The sequence below is a fragment of the Zeus faber genome (genome assembly GCF_960531495.2).
Source record: "Zeus faber genome assembly, chromosome: 1".
NCBI lineage: Eukaryota > Metazoa > Chordata > Actinopteri > Zeiformes > Zeidae > Zeus > Zeus faber.
Genome location: NC_137193.1, coordinates 36,030,541 through 36,050,711, shown reverse-complemented (window position 1 = coordinate 36,050,711; position 20,171 = coordinate 36,030,541). Strand labels below are relative to the sequence as shown.

General features: G+C 45.2%; 1 protein-coding gene across 1 annotated transcript in view; it reads left to right on the top strand.

Annotated features, from left to right (window-relative positions):
• Positions 1 to 20,171, top strand: part of LOC307247944 (inaD-like protein) — a 72,507-nt gene that overhangs the window by 7,394 nt on the left and 44,942 nt on the right. The window contains exons 5-9 of the mRNA XM_080024102.1: positions 1,829 to 2,011; positions 2,096 to 2,235; positions 3,725 to 3,920; positions 18,300 to 18,428; positions 19,706 to 19,990. Coding sequence (XP_079880228.1) covers positions 1,829 to 2,011; positions 2,096 to 2,235; positions 3,725 to 3,920; positions 18,300 to 18,428; positions 19,706 to 19,990 — 933 coding nt within the window. The remainder of the gene's footprint in view (positions 1 to 1,828; positions 2,012 to 2,095; positions 2,236 to 3,724; positions 3,921 to 18,299; positions 18,429 to 19,705; positions 19,991 to 20,171) is intronic.

Genomic DNA, 20,171 nt, shown 5'->3' with positions numbered 1-20,171 from the left:
TTTAATAATATTTTCATATATCATGTAAAAGTGTGTGTGTGTGTGTGTGTGTGGCTTCCCTCAAGCAGCTTCACGAGGTGGTCACTTGTAATTCTTTTCCAACATCTTGAAGGAGTTCCCACATATGCTGAGCACATAATTGTCCAACTCATTCCAAACCATCTCAGTTAGGCTTAAGTTGTCAGGTCATCTGATGCAGCACTCCATCACTCTCCTTCTTGGTAAAATAGCCCTTCCACAGCCTGGAGGTGTCTTTTGGGTCATTGTCCTGTTGGCAAACAAATGATGGTCCCACTAAGGTTATTAATTAAGTGTGCCTTGAATTAGTGCTGGGCCATATGGCCAAAAATGTTATCACAATAAAATATTCCATACCATTTGATAACGATATTTATCACGATATATATATATATATATATATATATATATATATATATATCACAATTTCTGTTTAAAAACACATTTATTAGTGGAATTATCCGAAATAACTAGTCTTAATCTGTGTTGTAAAAAACAAATGTTCCAACAAAACTGAGCAACATTTAGCGTCCTCTTTTTTTATTTAAAACAAAATAATTATCCAAGTAAAAGATGGGGGAAAAATCCAAAGATAAAATGCTAAACATAATTGTTATATGCGCAGCACTCATAAGAAGTGACCAAGAAGTAACAAGTGTAGCTTCTTTAATTAACATGTAAAAAAACTTATGTCACTTAAATAATATTTAGATAAAAGCTATAACAAAATAAATACAAAAAATCTAAATTAATTATACAGTTTGTGATGTTGCCCATCTTCATCAGCACATCTAGTCGACATATTTTACAATCTGTTTTGGGTCAGAAGTTCGATATCCAAAAAACACCAAACTATCAATGTATGTGGCCCTCATTTGTCAATGATACATCATCTTTCTCCTCCTCCGAGTTGCTCATTCTGCACGCTGCCGCTCTGTCTCCGCTGCGGGATGTTTACAAGTGCACCCTACCCACAAGGCAGGGGCGTGGCTTTTATCGACAAATGTAATTGGCTTGCGGTGAAAGGTCAGCTTTAGGACATCCACTTGCCAAATGGTTCTATTAATTAACAAATCATGGCTAGTACGGCTGTGTATTAAACTTCCCTGGTAGACCAGGCTGGTCCATAAGTTAGACTGGATGGACGTGCTTAGGGTGCTGTCAAACACCCTTCCCAAGCTCCTTTTAGTACCTTCTTCTTGGTGATGGTTGTGCCTGCGATGCTTGACTGGAACTTGTCGACCACCTTATCCAGAAGCTGCTGTAGTCGTCAGCGATAAAGTCTCTCCTTTTGCTGGATGTTTTGTCGGTGTGAGCTGCACCAGTTTGTGTGTTACTGAGCCGTATGCATTTGCAAGTTTGAGCCTCAACACTGACCAATTTCCCTAGTTCTTTCTGGTCTCTGATGAGCTGCATGCCCGCTCCTGTGTGCTCCAAGCATCCTGTCATTAAAAAATGCTGCCCTTCTGGACCGAGGTGTCAATTTAGTTGTTTCATGCAAAGAGAGTGTACAGCCAGTTGGAAACAACACTGAGAATGATAGATCAATTGAACACACAAAAGGGTGATGCGGAATTGATCTATCTGCTTGGAGCGCACCTCCTTTGGGATCCAAATGCCTTGAGCAACTTTCTACTGTTCTGACTCCTAACCCTTCTCCAGATGACTCACAGGATCTTCCACAGGTACAACATGAGTTAAGGGCAATTCTTGTAGCTAGGTCCTGGAGCAGAGTTTACTCACGCTCTAATGGCATCCTCAATTGGTGGATCTTTAAGAAGGTAACCTTAATTCAAATCTCTCTCTCCAGTTGTCCACCCTTCCTCCTGATGACTGCAGTGAGTTCAATTTCTCCAGGAAGGCTCAGCTCACAGTGAGTGCCAGCCGTGCAGTCAGCAGCCTGACTCCTCCCACTGAAAGCTCTGAGCCCGCCAATGGGAGTGCACCGCTCACCCCCGACCAACTGGAGAGATGGATCCACTCTGCCGCCAAGGTGGCACACACTCACAAACACATATACACTGCATAGTTAACTGTACTCAGCTGTGTACTGAGCTGTGTACTGTGTACTGTCCAGGGTCGGCGTACAGAGGCAGTCCTCCTGAACCGGCCTCCATCTGGAGGTATGGGCTTCAGTGTCGCTGCTCTGAGGTCAGAGGTCACCGCCAGTCAGGGTTTCTACATAAGACACATCCAGCATGGAGGCATCGCACACAGGTCATTGCTAGTGCTACTACTACCACTACCACAGCCACTACTCATAGTACGACTAGCACTACTTATACACTTCTAATTTGCATAGATATCAATACTAAAACAACATTTGATAATGCACATTCTTGCAATGTTGATCACAGAATCAACTGGAATATTTTAGTGCTCTTTAAGTAATCAATTTTATTTTCAGAACATTAAGAACCATGGGCTCAAACTGCTTTTTTTTTTTTTTTTGGTTTATGAAATAAACCTCAAATTCAAAATAATAAAGGGCTGATGCTGCCGGTGGCATGGGCTCTGTCTTCTCAGGAACAAGTTTAAGGTCTGTAGATTTGGATGTTTAACGCAAAAACATCTATATTAAAAAATATTGTGTAGATTGGTTGAATTGGATTTTATTTATTTTTTTACCTGTGCTGTCAGCATGCTAGGCATACAAAACAGAGTATTTGTATGCTATAGCATATAGGACAGAGTTAGTCTGCAAGTGGAGTTCAACTTCTCAATCTGCAAGGCAACTTTTTATTAATTCTTAAATAGTCAAGAACTGTTGCAATAACTCTGTCCTGTGGACGACCTGTAGGATGAAAAGAGTTTTATTTTTTTTTATACAGAGCGGCCACCAATCCCCCTCTTTGGAGAACTATTTTACCATGTTTGGGTCTATAAACAACTAATAGCTACTCCAAGAGGGGGAGATTCACCACAGGTGAGACAATAAAACACGGAAAACATAAACATCGGATGACATGTATTGAAAAACAGAGTTAATCAGTGCGTGCGTGTGGTGTCCACCGGTGAGTGTATAGGACTAATCCCAATTGGTTCTGGTGTATAAGGTTGGTTTTATGTCGTGGCGCCTTCAAGCAGAGGAAAAGGCCCCGAAGCTCCGCAGCCGCATGGACACCCCATGGCTGTAGGAAAGATCCGGGCATTCCCCCCACAGCCACAGAAGACCCCCGGGCCCCCGGAGAAGCCGGAAGCCCGCAGCGCAACCCCCACGGCTGGCCTTGAGGAGCATAAGCAGCCCCCCAGGGGCCCCGGAAGGCAGCAGCACATTCAGCACGACCACGCCATAGCACGGCCACATCCCATACTTGGAGGCACCCAACCTACAGCAACCAGCCAAGGCGCATCGCAGGCCGCCATGCGCCTCCGCCATGCCAGGCAGCTCTGCGCCCCCATCAGCCTCCTGGTCAGCCCCCGGCCAGCCCCCGGCCAGCCCCCGGCCAGCCCCCGGCCGCCGAGCATGCGGACCACAGGACAGAGGGCGGGTTGAATTTGCATTCATTATGGCAGTTAAAAAGTTACGATGTCCTAGAGGGAGGGAGGGATTACAGACAGACTGTTAGTGAATTAGTGATTATAGCAAATTGAAAGAAGGATATTATTGGAGGAGTTACTGGTGCTTATGAAAGGTCCGCTTGGCGGTGTCCTCTCCTTGTTGGTGTTGATGTGTTGATGTTGTTCATCTTGCATCCGCCTGCAGGGATGGCCGCCTGCAGGAGAAGGACCAGATCCTGGTGATTAACAGCCATCCCCTGGAAGCCGGGATTAGCCAGCAAGAGGCACTGGCCCTGCTGCAGGAGCCTAGACCCAGGGTGGAGCTGGTGGTGGCCAGGGAGCCTGCACCCAGCGTTCCTCCTCCTCCGCCTCCTCTTCCTCCAGCCTCCAGCGTCCACGATGTAAGAACACACGTTTTACTGTTTACTCACTCGTGTGTGTGTATATATATATAGATATATATATTAGAGATGCACCTGTTGACTGGCCATTAATCGGAATGGGTTTGTTGTCGTTTGGGTGTTCTTTTTTTATTTTTTTCTGGATGTTTTTTCTCCATCAATTAAGTCAAGTTTATTTACAGTATAAAGCCCTTGATCACAATAGTCTCAAAGGGTTTCACAAACCCACATTTCACAAAACCGCGCTTGGGAGCACGAACAAATAGTTAAAAAAAGTAGATTAAAGCAGAATGGAAACCTCATATACATGAAACTTACTTTTGAAGCTAGGATTTGTAAAAAAAATGTGTGTAAATATAAAGTAGTTTAAACAATACAACTTCACCAAATAGCAGAAGTCTACTCAGTGCTATGGAGCTCAACACTCATCGTCTCGGACCAGTGGCGTCACATTGGAGGTGCTGAGACAGACGCTGGAGGGCAACGGACGGAGCAACAGAGCGCATGGAGCAGCGCAAGGACAAAGCTTGTTCACTTGTTCACTTGTGCACAAAAACGATGCATGTGGATGTATGCCCACAACATTAAAAAAAATGTAAAAAAAAAAACATTCTGCTGAAACACTGCACCCTCCACACCAACGAGTGATGACACTGCGCTCCATGCACATAAACTGCATTGAATCACTCAATTGTTGCCTCTAACTTTACATGTTGTGAGTGACCAAGCTGTCAGACACAGAAGTGGCAGGTAGATTGGGGCAAAAATTTGGATTTATTGACCAAAACATATAATCAACTTAGGGTGGTTGCAAAACAAGTACAGGGGGAAACTTTCACAAATTAATTTAAGTATGATGAAAAACAAAAAATGAGCTCAAAATGACAAACAGGGGTTAACAAAGTCCAACACAACATAAAGACAACTAGACACACCAAACGGACCTGACCAAATAAAACAGGAGGGAACATAAATAGGGACATGGCCAAACCAAAAAGACACAACAGGGGTGAAAGAAATATCAGAAACAGAAATTATTTAACTCTAAATATTATTAAACATGGGACTAAATAAAACAAGTGCATGTTTTTGAAGTGCAAAATACATACAGAATGTTCATCTATATAAAGAGATTATTGTAAATGGAAAATAAACCATCCCCCCCATGAGGTTGAATTGAATGGACTCCTCCACAGCGCTTTAAACCCTGCAGCTGTGGAGTTCTTGTTCTTTCCAGCAGGAGCAAAAAACTTAAATCCTATTAAGGAAATATGAATGTAACCTATGTGTCAATATTACATGTTTTAACTTTGTATGTGCATTATTAATGTAGTGTGTAAAAAGATCAATTTGAGCAAACATAATATAAGGCCGCTATGAAAAAAGTGTGTGTGTGTGTGTGTGTGTGTGTGTGTGTAATATATATATATTTATTTATTTATTAGTGGGAGGGGTAGGGGTTCAGGGAGGGAGAGGGGGTCTTTCTGGCCGTGATTTGCCAACATAGTGAGAGTTTTTATTATGACGTTGAAGGCTGACTGGCCACAAGTATAAAGGATAATGATGATAAAAATTTCAGGCGCAGGAGGAATGGCGCTCCGCCCCTATCTCCTGGTCGTCTGACAAGCCTGTGCGCCGAGCCCCTCTCTCTGCAAGATAGACAAACATTAACAAAGCTGCCTGCCCTGGGTTGGACTGATCAGTGTGGAAAAAAACGCAGATTTTACCTTGGATTCCTGAGACAAGGAAATCTGCTAGTAACCCATGGTTTAATCCAGTGTCGTGAAAAAAAAAAAAAAAAGCTGTACCTAACGGGTCAACTAGTTCATCGACCTGGGACATCGGGTAGGTTTCTAACTTTGACACTGCGTTCACCCTTCGGTAGTTTACGTAGAACTGGACCGACCCATCAGACTTAACCAACAGCACAATGGGACTAGACCAGTCACTCGTGGACTCTTCTATCATGCCCATGTCCAGCATGGCCTCTAATTCCGCCTGCACAATCTTGCATCAATGTTCGGGCAGGCGATACGGCCGAGAGCACTCCTTCAACCCCGGGGTTGTCTCCGCATGGTGGTATGTGAGGCCTGGCAGGGAGGAAAAACATCAGCGAAGCGGTGCTCAAGTGCAGCCACATGCGCCCTCTGCAACAGAAAGAGATGGTTACTTAACAGGGCTGCTGTGTGCTCGGCTGCTTTTTGAACCTCCGGCCCCAACTCATCCCGCTCAGTGACCAGCGTTACCAGAGCCACGGCCGCTCCCTCCCTCCATTCTTTTAAGAGGTTCAGGTGATAAATCTGTGTCGCCCCCTGCCTGTCAGACCAATCGACCTCATCATTGACCTCTCCAACCCGCCGTGTGACCACAAAAGGCCCTTGCCACTTCGGACGCAATTTAGAGCTGGATGTAGAGAGCAACACTAACACCTTGTCTCCCGATGTGAATTGTCTGAGCTGAGCCCCCGGGTCGTATAAAAGGCGCTGACATTCCTGAGCCAGGAGCAAATTCTCCCATGATAACGGTTGTATCAGCGCGTGTATCTTTGGTCTCAGGTCCATAACATACTATATTTCATACTATATTTCGTTCTCACTGGTGCAAGGGACCTTCCTCCCAGTTTTCTATAATTAGATCTCGCACCCCCCGCGATCATGTTTTTCAGCGTTTTATTAAAGCGCTCCACCAGACCATTGGTCTGGGGATGGTAAACGTTGGTCCGAATTGAGCAGACGCCCAGTACCTCGTGAAGTTCCCGAAGTGTACGTGACATCCTTCGGAATCCCGACTCGGGAGATGACCTGAAACAGCGCCTGCACCACATTTTTGGCTGTGATATGAATGGCACCGCCTCGGGGTGTCTGATTGCATAACCCACTAGGACTAACACAAAACGGCCTGATGAGGTCGGCCGAGGTGGTGTCGTCTTGGTCTCATGATATGAAAATGTGAACAGCATGATGAAGAGAACTGTTTAAATACCAACTCTAATTGAACCAGGAAATGTTTTGGTCAATTCATGGATCAAACACCTGAATTTTGCTGTCCAGCTCCTTGTTAGAGAACAGCAAGTTGTACAAAAAGTACTGAAACATTGAACAGTTGGACATGTGCATTCAAAAGTTTAGAGAAGGTCAAATTAAGTTCAACTGTAAAGGTTATAGTGCATTTTAGGTTCATCCTGAAATTTCACCCGAAAGCCGAATATCCCTAACTTTTTGTGAGTAGTGTATATATGGCAGACCAAGTGGCGATTTATCAATCAGCCACAACATTAAAACCACCACTTACCTGGTGAGGCCCGTCAGGGTATGGACTCCACAAGACCTCTGAAGGTGTTCTGTGGTATCTGGCACAAAGAAGTTAGCAAGTCCTATAAGTTGCGAGGTTTGTCCCCCATGGATCGGGCTTGTTGTTCCAGCACATCCCACAGATGCTCGATTGGATCGGACCCTTACATCGCCATCCACATGATGTAGAAGAAAACATGATTCATCAGACCAGGCCACCTTGTTCCATGATCCAGTTCTGACCCTCACATGCCCATTGTAGGCGCTTTCGACAGGGGTCAGCATGGGCACTCTGACCACTCTGCGGATACACAGTCCCATACATAGCAAGCTGCGATGCACTGTAAGTTGTGCGGTGGGGTCTCCATGGATCGGACTTGTTGTTCCAGCACATCTTACAGTTGCTCAATAAGATTGGGGTCTGGGGAATTTAAAGGCCAAGTCAACATCTTGTACTCGTCATTTTTTGTCATGTTCCTCAAACCATTCTTGAACAATTTTTGCAGTGTGGCAGGGCGCATTATCCTGCTGAGAGAGGCCACTGTCATCAGGAAATACTGTTGCCATAAAGGGGCGTACTTGGTCTGCAGGAATTTTTAGGTATGTGGTACGTGTCAAAGTAACATCCACATGAATGCCAGGACCCAAGGTTTTCCAGCAGAACATTGCCCGGAGCATCAAAGTGTTTGCGCCGGCTTGCCCTCTTTCCATAGTGCATCCTGGTGCTATCCTCCCCAGGTAAACGACGCACGCACCCAGCCATCCACATGATGTAGAAGAAAATGTGATTGATTAGACCAGGCCACCTTCTTCCATTGCTCTAGTATCCAGTTCTGATGCTCACGTGCCCGTTGTAGGCGCTTGTACGCCCATTGTGCAAAGCAGATGCTTGTCTAAATAATTTTAAACAATGAGTCAGTGGGGAGGGCGGGGGGGGGTTTCCAGTCCGAAGGGGAGGAGTCGAGCAGGAGGGGGTGGAAAAGTCCAGGTAGAGGAGGAGGATTCCAGATGGAGGAATAGTCTGGGTGGTGGTGGGGTGTAGTACATGGATGATCTACAGTATGGGCAACCTGCAGAGGTGGAGGAAAGGAGGTGAAGTTTGAAACCTGATGATTGATTGAAGATGGAGTAGTACACACACACACACACACACACACCCCGTTTTGCATGACTCAGCAGCATGGCTGTCAGTCAGATGTCAGTCATACATGGAGGTCACTCAGAGGCCCTGCCCCTTCCTCTGAGGCTCCGCCCCTTCTGATTAGCACTCTGCGTATACAGTGTAATGCTCGCTCTGGTGACATTGAGCTGATTAATTTAGAAAAATCAACTTAGTGCTTCAGCTGCAGGACAGAGCTGACAATATGAATTTAAGACTGAAGGGAGAGAGGGGGAGAGAGGGATAGATGAGGAAAGGTTTGTGTTGAAATTGAGAGGTGTATATCTTGCTTACTGTGATGCTGTTTCATGGCCGAAGACAATATTATTACAATATTTGTTGTTGTTATATATATATATATATATATATATATATACATACATACATACATACACACACACACACACACACACACACACACACACACACACACACACACACACACACACACACACACTACTCACAAAAGGTTAGGGATATTCGGCTTTCGGGCGAAATTTCAGGATGAACCTAAAATGCACTATAACCTTTACAGGTGAACTTTATTTGACCTCTAAACTTTTGAATGCACATGTCCAACTGTTCAATGTTTCAGTACTTTTTGCACAACTTGCTGTTCTCTAACAAGGAGCTGAGCGGCAAAATTCACAACAGGTGTTTGATCCATGAATCAACCAATACATTTCCTGGTTCAATTAGAATTGGTATTTTAAACAGTCCTCTTCATCACGCTGTTCACATTTTGACATCATGAGACAAGACGACACCTAACAACTGATCAACAGCACCTCGCCATTGTGAGGCTTCAAACAGGATGTTCTCAGAGGGAAGTGGCCACTGAGCTTCGTGTCACAGAGTGTCATCAGCAGGTTGCAACAAAGTTCAAAGTGTACTTTATTGTCAATCGTACCATGCAACATGTAATTACACAGAGGATCAAAATTGCGTTTCCCCTTACTCCAAATGTGCAAGTAATATTTGCAACACAACATATAACATGAAAGTGCAAAAAGACAACAACAATAGACACAACAACACAACAAGACTAAGGATAGTCTTAGTATACTCAAGATGTCAAATGAGGTATGTTAAGGTAATAAGGTGCAGTACAAAGCTAGCAGTAAGAGGATACATATGTATACCAAGGGGATACATATGTATTGTAAAAATGTAAATATTGTGCAGTCAGTTGGTCTTTGTGGGTGTCGTGTTCATGGCTGGTTTGGTGAGTTTAGTAGTCTGATGGCCTTTTGGAAAAAAGCTGTTCCTAAATCTGGTGGTATTGCGCCGCATGCTTGCCAGAAGGTAGGAGGGTGAACAGTTTGTGTGCTGGGTGGGTGTGGTCCTTGATGATATTAGTGGCTCTTTTGCGGCAGCAAAATGGGTACAGTTCCTGGATGGATGGTTGTGCTGTTTTGGTGATCTTCTCTGCTGTCCTCACCACTCTTTGTAGGGCTTTCTGGTCAGCAGCAGAGCAGCTGCCATACCAGACTGAGAGGCTGCTGGTGAGAATGCTCTCAATAGCACCCCTGTAGAAGGTGGTGAGGGCAGAAGGGGGGAGGTCAGCTCTCCTCATCCGGTGAAGGAAGTAGATGCGCTGCTGTGCCTTCTTTAACAGAGATACAGAGAGACTGGAAGAGTCACAGAAAGGCATAGGAGTGGACGTCCATGGTGAACAGTGCCCTGCTGAACCGGATGATGAATGCCACTCAACTCCAGGCACATTTAAGGGAGGTGAGAGGCATCCAAGTGTCAAGTCAGGCCATTCGAAACTGTTTCCATCAGCATGGTCTGCGTGCTAGATGACCTGCAAGGGTACCTGACCACACCACCAGGCACAGCCATCATCGTCTTGCACCGGCCAGGGAGCATTTACGCTGGACGAGGGACCAGTGGGCCTCAGTGCTGTTCTCTGATGAAAGTTGATTCACGTTGAGCAGAAATGATGGCCGCCAATGATGTTGGATACGTCAAGGAGAGCGCTATGCATCAGCCACTGTTGTCACCAGACAAGCCTTTGGTGGTGGTGGTGTTACAGTGTGGGCAGGTGTGTCTCGTCAATACAGAACTGCCCTACACTTTGTGAATGGTATAGTGACAAGCCCATACTACCTGAATAACATCATTAATCCAGTCATTGTGGCCCTGCATGAACAACACAGGCCTCATTTCATCTTCATGGACGACAATGCTCCAGCTCATGGAGGTGGCATCATTAGGGAACGGCTGGAGACTGGGGTACCTCAAATGGAGTGGCCTGCACTTTCTCCAGACCTGAATCCCATAGAAAACCTATGGGATCAGCTGAGTGGGATGCCATGCCTCAGCAGACAATAAGTGGACTTGTGAACAGCATGAGACGTGGTTTTCAAGCTGTAATTGATGCCAAGGCCACATGACAAGTTATTGAGACATTGACATTCTTTGTTGTGGTATACCCAGCGCTGTTGTTGGCTTTTGTTTCAATAAATTGTTTGAGATGAGGAAATCACCATTGCATGCTTCTACTTAAATGCCCTACTTTCATGATATAATATCACTGTAGCGTGAAATTTTTACATTTTCCATAAATTTCACCCGAAAGTCAAATATCCCTAACTTTTTGAGGTGTGTGTGTGTGTATGTATGTATATACAGTGGGGAAAAAAAGTATTTAGTCAGCCACCAATTGTGCAAGTTCTCCCACTTAAAAAGATGAGAGAGGCCTGTTATTTTCATCATAGGTTCACCTCAACTATGAGAGACAAAATGAGAAAAAAAATCCAGAAAATCACATTGTCTGATTTTTAAATAATTTATTTGCAAATTATGGTGGAAAATAAGTATTTGGTCAATAACAAAAGTTCATCTCAATACTTTGTTATATACCCTTTGTTTGCAATGACAGAGGTCAAACGTTTTCTGTAAGTCTTCACAAGATTTTCACACACTGTTGCTGGTATTTTGGTCCATTCCTTCATGCAGATCTCCTCTGGAGCAGTGATGTTTTGGGGCTGTCGCTGGGCAACACAGACTTTCAACTCCCTCCAAAGATTTTCTATGGGGTTGAGATCTGGAGACTGGCTAGGCCACTCCAGGTCCTTGAAATGCTTCTTACGAAGCCACTCCTTCGTTGGCCGGGCGGTGTGTTTGGGATCATTGTCATGCTGAAAGACCCAGCCACGTTTCATCTTCAATGCCCTTGCTGATGGAAGGAGGTTTTCACTCAAAATCTCACGATACATGGCCCCATTCATTCTTTCCTTTACACGGATCAGTCGTCCTGGTCCCTTTGCAGAAAAACAGCCCCAAAGCATGATGTTTCCACCCCCATGCTTCACAGTAGGTATGGTGTTCTTTGGATGCAACTCAGCTTTCTTTCTCCTCCAAACACGACAAGTTGAGTTTTTACCAAAAAGTTCTATTTTGGTTTCATCTGACCATATGACATTCTCCCAATCCTCTTCTGGATCATCCAAATGCTCTCTAGCAAACTTCAGACGGGCCTGGACATGTACTGGCTTAAGAAGGGGGACACGTCTGGCACTGCAGGATTTGAGTCCCTGGCGGCGTAGTGTGTTACTGATGGTAGCCTTTGTTACTTTGGTCCCAGCTCTCTGCAGGTCATTCACTAGGTCCCCCCGTGTGGTTCTGGGTTGTTTGCTCACCGTTCTTGTGATCATTTTGACCCCACGAGGGGAGATCTTGCGTGGAGCCCCAGATCGAGGGAGATTATCAGTGGTCTTGTATGTCTTCCATTTTCTAATAATTGCTCCCACAGTTAATTTCTTCACAACAAGCTGCTTACCTATTGCAGATTGAGTCTTCCCAGCCTGGTGCAGGTCTACAATTTTGTTTCTGGTGTCCTTTGACAGCTCTTTGGTCTTGGCCATAGTGGAGTTTGGAGTGTGACTGTTTGAGGTTGTGGACAGGTGTCTTTTAGACTGATAACGAGTTCAAACAGGTGCCATTAATACAGGTAACGAGTGGAGGACAGAGGAGCCTCTTAAAGAAAAAGTTACAGGTCTGTGAAAGCCAGAAATCTTGCTTGTTTGTAGGTGACCAAATACTTATTTTACCAAGGAATTTACCAATTAATTCATTAAAAATCCTACAATGTGATTTCCTGGATTCTTTCTCCCCATTCTGTCTCTCTATGTCGAAGTGTACCTATGATGAAAATTACAGGCCTCTCTCATCTTTTTAAGTGGGAGAACTTGCACAATTGGTGGCTGACTAAATACTTTTTTGCCCCACTGTATATATATATATATATATATATATATATATATATATATATATATATATATATATATATAAGTTTTTTTTATCTTCTTTCAGTGGAATTGATTGGTTTTTTTTCTTAATTAAATATGACCTGCAATCAATTCATAAAACTGTTTTATGAAAACCAGAGTCTCAGTCTAATTTCACTCCTACTGAGATACTTCACATTAATTAGCACTGACCACGGGAGAAGGACAACCCTGTCTTCACCTCCTCTCTTCCTCCTCTTTTCCACCTCTCTCCCCCTCTTCTCTCCTCTCCAAGTTGGATGGGGGCTGACTCCACCCATCAATATGTTCGATTCAATACCAATAACGCATTGATTGTCTATCACAGTATTGGATTTATGGATGATGGAGCTGGGTTTAACTCTGATAGGATTCAATTCAATTGTTTACATTTCTGAATATTTTTTTTATTATTAATATGCAATATTGATACTTTGTTTGAAAGTTCTATAACCATCTTAAACTAAACTTATTATGTTCATATTATGATCTGAGTCACAAATTAATTGAAATATATAATGTCTTCATTAATTTGTAGACTGAATATTTTCAATTAAATATTGTTGAAATGTATCACAGATGGTGAAACTGAAAAGTCTGCAGCAATTCTCAATATGTATAAAATGTGAATTTATTATCGATCCAAATGGCAGCAGCAGATACACGTTGTAAGCTCCAGATGTGTAGCCTGTTACTATTGATTTCTAGATTAAAACGCTATGTCTGCGTATTTATCTTACTTTAAATGCAGACGCCTGAATTAACAGAATAAGAGTATGTAAATATGGAAACAAGCCGACCAGACGCTGCTCAGACCCATTGGGTCATCTCTGAACTGGATCCGGTCCTTTGAACTGGACCTAATCCTCCCATAACTAGACCTTGTCCTTTCTGAACTGGACCGGGTCCACCCTGAACTGGACCTGGTCCACCCTGAACTGGACCTGGTCCTCTGAGCTGGACCATAGGGGGGGAGGGCTCCTGCTTGAGTTCCTCCACTTGGTGACCCGTGTTCCAGTCGTTCATCAGTTTCTTATTTATCTTTCTGCGTGCACTGGATTGTGGTGTTAGAACTTCCTAGATATGAGCCAGAAGCCGCTCTGTGTAGTTTTTATTCAGGTAGTGTTCAGTGGAGATAAGGGACCTGGAAGATGGACGACACGCAGGTGTATACACCTTACATTAAGACCACTTTATCTCCTGTAATGAGATATGGGTTGGGTCGGTTGGTTCTGCTGCTACTTAGGACTTCGATTAGTATGAGATCCTGCCCTGACTGTGTGTGTGTGTGTGTGTGTGTGTGTGTGTGTGTGTGTGTGTGTGTGTGTGTTTTAGTATTGGTATTACATCCTATTCCATGTACATAATTATAAGAAACCGAAAATAATGAGAATCAAACATGAAGTTCAACTCAATCAGTCACATTTATTTTGTTGCTTGTCACAGAAAAATCCATGTTTTTAAATTTCCTTTTACTCATCGCAGAATTCTGATTATAGTCATGTTACATTGCTGCTTGAAAATATTCAGGACCCATTTTCTCGTCTGCGCAGAACCTCCAGAACCGGAACCTCGGCACGTAATTGTCAGTTTCCAGAACTCCCTGTTAAGTGTTTGTTCAAGTTTCCGTGAAGCCTGCTCGGTGCACTGTTTCTTTTCAGGTTATTTCAAAAGAGAGATGAGATAATGAGCTTATAATGAGAATGAACAGAATAAAAGAACAGGTTTTTTGTATTATATATGTGTATATTATATAGATATGTTCAGTATTATAGTGGCGCTACAGAGGACATGACATTGCAAAGTACTTAAAATAAATGTACATGTATTTCCACTTTGTGAGAATGATACTGATTCTTATTCAGTTCTCACAAATCCTTTTTTTGACAACACAATATTTATTGTCGAATTTTGGCATCCGGTAATTTATTGGTTTGATATTTCAAACCACAAAATTACATGTGCGAGTCTCTACCCACCGGTAGGGCTTTAGGGAGGGAGCCTTTCTGGCACTGGGACGCCGACATGGTGTGAGACTTCATCACAGAGATAGAACAGAAAGGCCCACTGGCCAAAACAATAGTAATAAACAGTATTAATAATAATAATAATAATAATAATAATAATCACAACAATCAGTGGTGGTGCAGGAGGAATGACACTTTCCTGGCTCCTGGTCGGCTGACGAGCTCCGTGCGCCAATCCCCCTCTGCAAGACAGACAAACATTAAGAAAGCTTCCTGTCCCGAAACGGATGCCACAATCAGCATTGCTCGGCCACTAATTCGGCTGATTCAAGACAGCTGTGCGGCCGCGGGAAGAAAGCGCTGCTGCAGTCGCGGCTTGACCACGCCCCTCGTCCACCACATACCGCCACCGGGCAGTTTCATATATGCCTAAATGCCTGGCCAATAGAAGTAAGCCATTATCCTCTGTAGTCTTTTCTCGGGTCTGATGGGCCTGGAAGAGCATTTCCTGACGGATCTTCCGAACCAACAATTGAGTGATTTCCTCCCCTGACTGCGTGTCATGGCTCATTCTCTACAACCTGACCCTAATGACCAAAAAGTATGGGTGGGTAAGCGTGGTGTCTGGGTGCACCAACGTCGCTTTGATTTTACCTACCCGCTCAAAGGCCACGCACAGGACATTGTCTCACGACTGCTCCAGCGAAAAATAGCCCAATGGAAGGGCCAATGGGACCGGGAAAGATCCCACTTGGGATTCCCGCCTCCCAGATCCATTGCGGCCACCGCCCACCCCACTGCACTATGCAACACTCACATCTCCCTACTGACTGTGAGCACACTCTCCTGAGCCTCTCTCATCAATGGGTTAAACCCTGGCAAATCCGTACCCAAAATCAGGGCATGCGACAGACGGTAACTAATCACAGCCTTCAGGCTGGGGACCTGGCGAAGCCCGTGTAGATCCTGGGGCCAGACGCGGGGCTGGTCCTCCGGCCAGCTCCCGGTTGGCGGTGGCGGGCCAGCTGTTGGTCGCGGCATGCTTGGGCACCTCCTCCTCCTCATGGCGCCTCGGGGCGCCGGGCCCCTGTGGGCGAGCCAGGGTGAGGACTGATCCGGTCCTCCCAAGAGACGAAGGAGAGGGAAACCCCGCGCCAGGGGCTGAGAGCTTTTCTGGCCACCGAGGCCTCCCCGACATCACAGGAGCTCACAGCAGTAATGGCACGCTCCAGGTGGCAGCGGAGGAAGTCGTGCTTGTCCTCTAGCTCAACGTTGCGCAACCACAGCCTTTCATGCGGAGACCTTCCCCTCCTGAGTCCCTGTACAAGTGCCACTTGTGGTAGTCTCTACCCACCAGTTAGTGTTTAGGGAGGGTTTGGTTTAGTGGCGTGAGATTTAATTACAGATAGAACAGAAAAGCTCGCCGGCCAAAACGGTAAATATTAAACAGTTATAATTATAAATATAGCTGCAGGCAGCATTACAAAGGGTCTGGTTTAGTCGTACTAGATACAGTATGTATTACATGTACATGTTAGTATGTACTAACCCTAACCCATCAATATTTCGATTTTTATGACCACTCTGAGCCGAACCGTGAATTTATATAGCCTTGGTTCATGATGTCACAAAGTGACTGTTGTCAATGTAACACCAATTCAAACAAGATTCTAAACTGTGTTCATGTATTATGCCAAAGTTGGGGTTCCACATAGTTTATTCGAGAATAGAGAATTTTTTTCCGAACAATAACAATAGAGCTGTTAGGCATAACAACAATCAGTGGTAGTGCAGGAGGAATGACGCTTCCCTGGCCTAATCAGCTTACAAGCTCCGTGCGTGCACCAATCCCTCGCTGCAAGACAGAAAGACGAGAAAAAATTAAGAAAGCTTCCTGTCCCAAATTGGGCCAATCAGCGCCACTCAGGCCCTAATTCAGCCAATTCGGGATAGTTGTACGGCCGAGGGAGGAATTAACCACACCCCTTGGTCTGCCACAGACGACTCCAAGTTCTGTTCCAATTTGAATTTCTATACATCTTTATATCATCATTTCGCAGACTCTTTGATCAATCGACTTTCAATTAGTTCTCAAAAAGAACTACTAAAGTATCAGGGTGTTCTCACCGAACCCTAAACAAGGACGGTGAATCTGGACTGACCCATATATTGGGATCATTTCACCAGTGGTGCCGCAGCGCAGGGAGAGCTGACTGTTTGCAGGAACTTTCCACAACTTGCTCTGTTCCTCTGATAAACGGTGCAGCTCTTATCACGCTGCCGAGAGGAGAGGCTTTATTAGAGGGAGGTGGCTATCTGATCCCACCTGGTCAGACGTGTGTGTGTGTGTGTGTGTGTGTGTGTGTGTGTGTGTGTGTGTGTGTGTGTGTGTGTGTGTGTGTGTGTGTGTGTGTGTGTGTGTGTGTGTTGTGCTTCCTGAGTGTAATTGCAGGCTAAGGTTTCCTTAACAACCTTCACCTCTGGTCCAGTATGTGTGAACGACATTGCCCAGAGTTCCCTGCTCTCGTTATCAGAACAGGTTGACACTGACAGTGCATTATGCTGTTGTCTGTTGCTAATTGACAACAGGAGTGTCTTTGTGATGGCAATGGTGGGTGGGAGCTCTTCTATTGCTAATGCTCAGTGCATTGCACTGCTACCTCACAGCAAGAAGGTCCTGGGTTCGATTCCCGCCTGGGGCGCTTTTGGCACCGTGCTCCGGGCAGGTTATCTCCAAAATAGGAGCCTTTCTGTGTGGAGTTTGCATGTTCTCCCCTTGCTCACATGGGGTTTCCTCCATCTAACGCCAGTAAGGACCCCCACCAAAAACATGGACACATCATCGTCTGAACAGCGATGGACACTCGTTACCAGGCCCTGGGCACGTCGACAAATGCTGCCCACTGCTCCTGGCTGCCCTCCCAGAGGAAGGACAAGCCAGGATGGGTTAAATGCAGAGGCCTCATTTCACCGGCCACCATCCAAAGCATGTGTGTGTGTGCATGTGTTGTAGTGTAGTGTGGTGTGTTGTGTGATAATTAAAGATTCTTCTTCTTCAATCCTGCACCTTAAAAATACATCCTTTTACGTCATCAACTCTTCGCATTATTTCACATGATTGTGATTTGTTTCCATCACTTTTAATCCAAATTCAATTGTGATTCGCAGCCAATGTGAGAAATACATCAAATCGCAACAAATACAGTGAATTTGATGTCAGTTGTGTTGAGGAGGATTAACTATATCCAATGTTTTTATATTCCATTGTTCAATGTGAATAAATGTCTCTTCATCATAAGGTGGTTGTGTATTATTACACCATTATTGTGGTGTAGTTTCAGTATGTATAGTGGCATGAAATGAACTAACAATAAATAAATTGTTCATCACAATTATTTGCATGACAAGTAATCGTCAAGATTTGAGGTCGATTTTGAATTGATTAATACACAGACGTTATTAAAATATTGTACAACATGTTTCATGAATTTATGATGATGGATGATGACTCATGCCCAACCTGTGATCTGAACCCTGAACACAGGTTAGGAACCACTGTTTTGTTTGTCTTCGTTATGTTAAAAAAGGTGTGTGTGTGTGTGTGTGTGTGTGTGTGTGTGTGTGTGTGTGTGTGTGTGTGTGTGTGTGTGTGTGTGTGTGTGTGTGTGTGTGTGTGTGTGTGTGTGTAGGAGCAGTGGGGTCACCTGGAGGAGATCGAACTGTTGAACAATGGTTCTGGTCTGGGCTTTGGTATCGTCGGGGGGCGGTCCAGGGGCGTGGTTGTTCGAACACTGGTGCCAAATAGCATCGCAGACCAGGTGAGACCAAATATGATATGGAAGGGATGGTGTTCTTGATCCTCTGTATGTGGCTGTTTGTGACAGCAAGGAGACTAATTTTGTTTCAGAAGAGGCTGAATGCATCAAGACAAAAGACTGCTGAAAAAACAGGAGTGTTTGGGAAATCCTACATCAGAGCAGGATGTCCCATGTCGCGCAACGATGCAGTGATGATTCTAGTGACGATTCTCTCTGACCAATCAGTTGTATTCAGTGTTTTCACGCCACCTTTTGGTATCGCCTCAGCTTGCCTCGAACCTCGACGGAGGTGATACCAAAATAAGTACCAGGTACTATCCACAAGCTTTGCCTGACGGAAAACCAAAAAAGGCGAGTAGAGTCTAGTGGAGTTGAGCCGTACCATGAGGTGGAAAAGCGGCTTCAGTGGGTTGACTTGGCTAGTTGAAGTAAAGTTCACTGCAAAGCACCTGAACACAGTTAGCATGTTGTGATCTTGTTATATTATATTATATTCATAAAAGATCTCACTTTAAAAATTTCTGGGTGGGATTTCAGGAATAACTTCCTCTGCAGCAGTATAGCTTCCTGCCAGTGTACTTTCCAGCACACAGACACTCCATATCCAGATGTACAATCAGATATGCAGACAGACAGGCTGATGGATAGGCAGACAGACAGACGGACTCTGGTCTTCTGCCCTGGGGAGTGATGGGGGGCTCTAACACCCCCCCTCCCCGCTCTCTATTCCTCCCTCCCTCCCGTCCTCCCTCTCTCTCAGACAGTGGAGTCGTTGTGTAGTGTTTCACTCTCAACCCCCCCAACCTCCCATTCTAACTATAATGGCTGCATCCGGATAAGCCCACCCCCCTTCCCCACCAGTTCCTACATCAAACGTCTCTTTAAGCTCCGCCCCCCTGTGCCATCTGGCTGTGCTTTGGCTTCATTCTGCTTCACTGGCGGTGCACTGAGGGACGTTGTCCTTGATGGCCTACGGGGGCAGCAGAGGGAACCTCTAGCAGCATCTGCTTGTGATGAGTAACACTGGAACCTACTCTGGAACCACAGCTTTGGAAACCGTTAAATCAACCTCCTATGTTGTCATCCGTATATGGATAATCTTTCCCTCTCCTGCACCGCCACAGGGAGGTAAAAGGTGTGTTGCTAAAGGGCACAGGTGACACTATTTAACCAGTGGTGAAATATGAAATATGACGGGGAAAGGGTGAATCCCCTCTCTTGCTCGCTCTCTCTCTCTCTCATCCACCCTCAACACCCCCCCCCCCCCCCCCCCCCAGGATGGCCGCCTGCGTACAGGTGACCACATCCTGCGTATCGGCTCCACTCCGACCAGCGGTCTGTCCAGCGACCAGGTGGTGCAGGTGCTTCAGGCCTGTGGTAGCAGAGTGAGCATGCTTATCGCCAGGGAGCCGCAGGGTCCGGACCTCAGTGCTCCCCCGCCTCCTCCACCTCCCGCCTCCGCCCCCATCACCTCTCTAACCCTTCAGCCACCTCCCATGTCATCCCTGACCCCCCAACCACCTCTCCTGTCCTCCCTAACCCAACACAGAGGAGGCAGAACGGTAGGTGGTCGTTGAGAGAACTTTAGAGGTGCAAACACTACAACTGCACAATTGATATTTAGTATTTTCTACTTATTTGGGATATTTTGAATTTCTGTCAGCTCTGGCGTGTGGACTTAAGAAACCTGGGGATCTCTGTCGTGGAAACAGTGGGAAGAGGAGATCTGGTCCCAGATGCTCC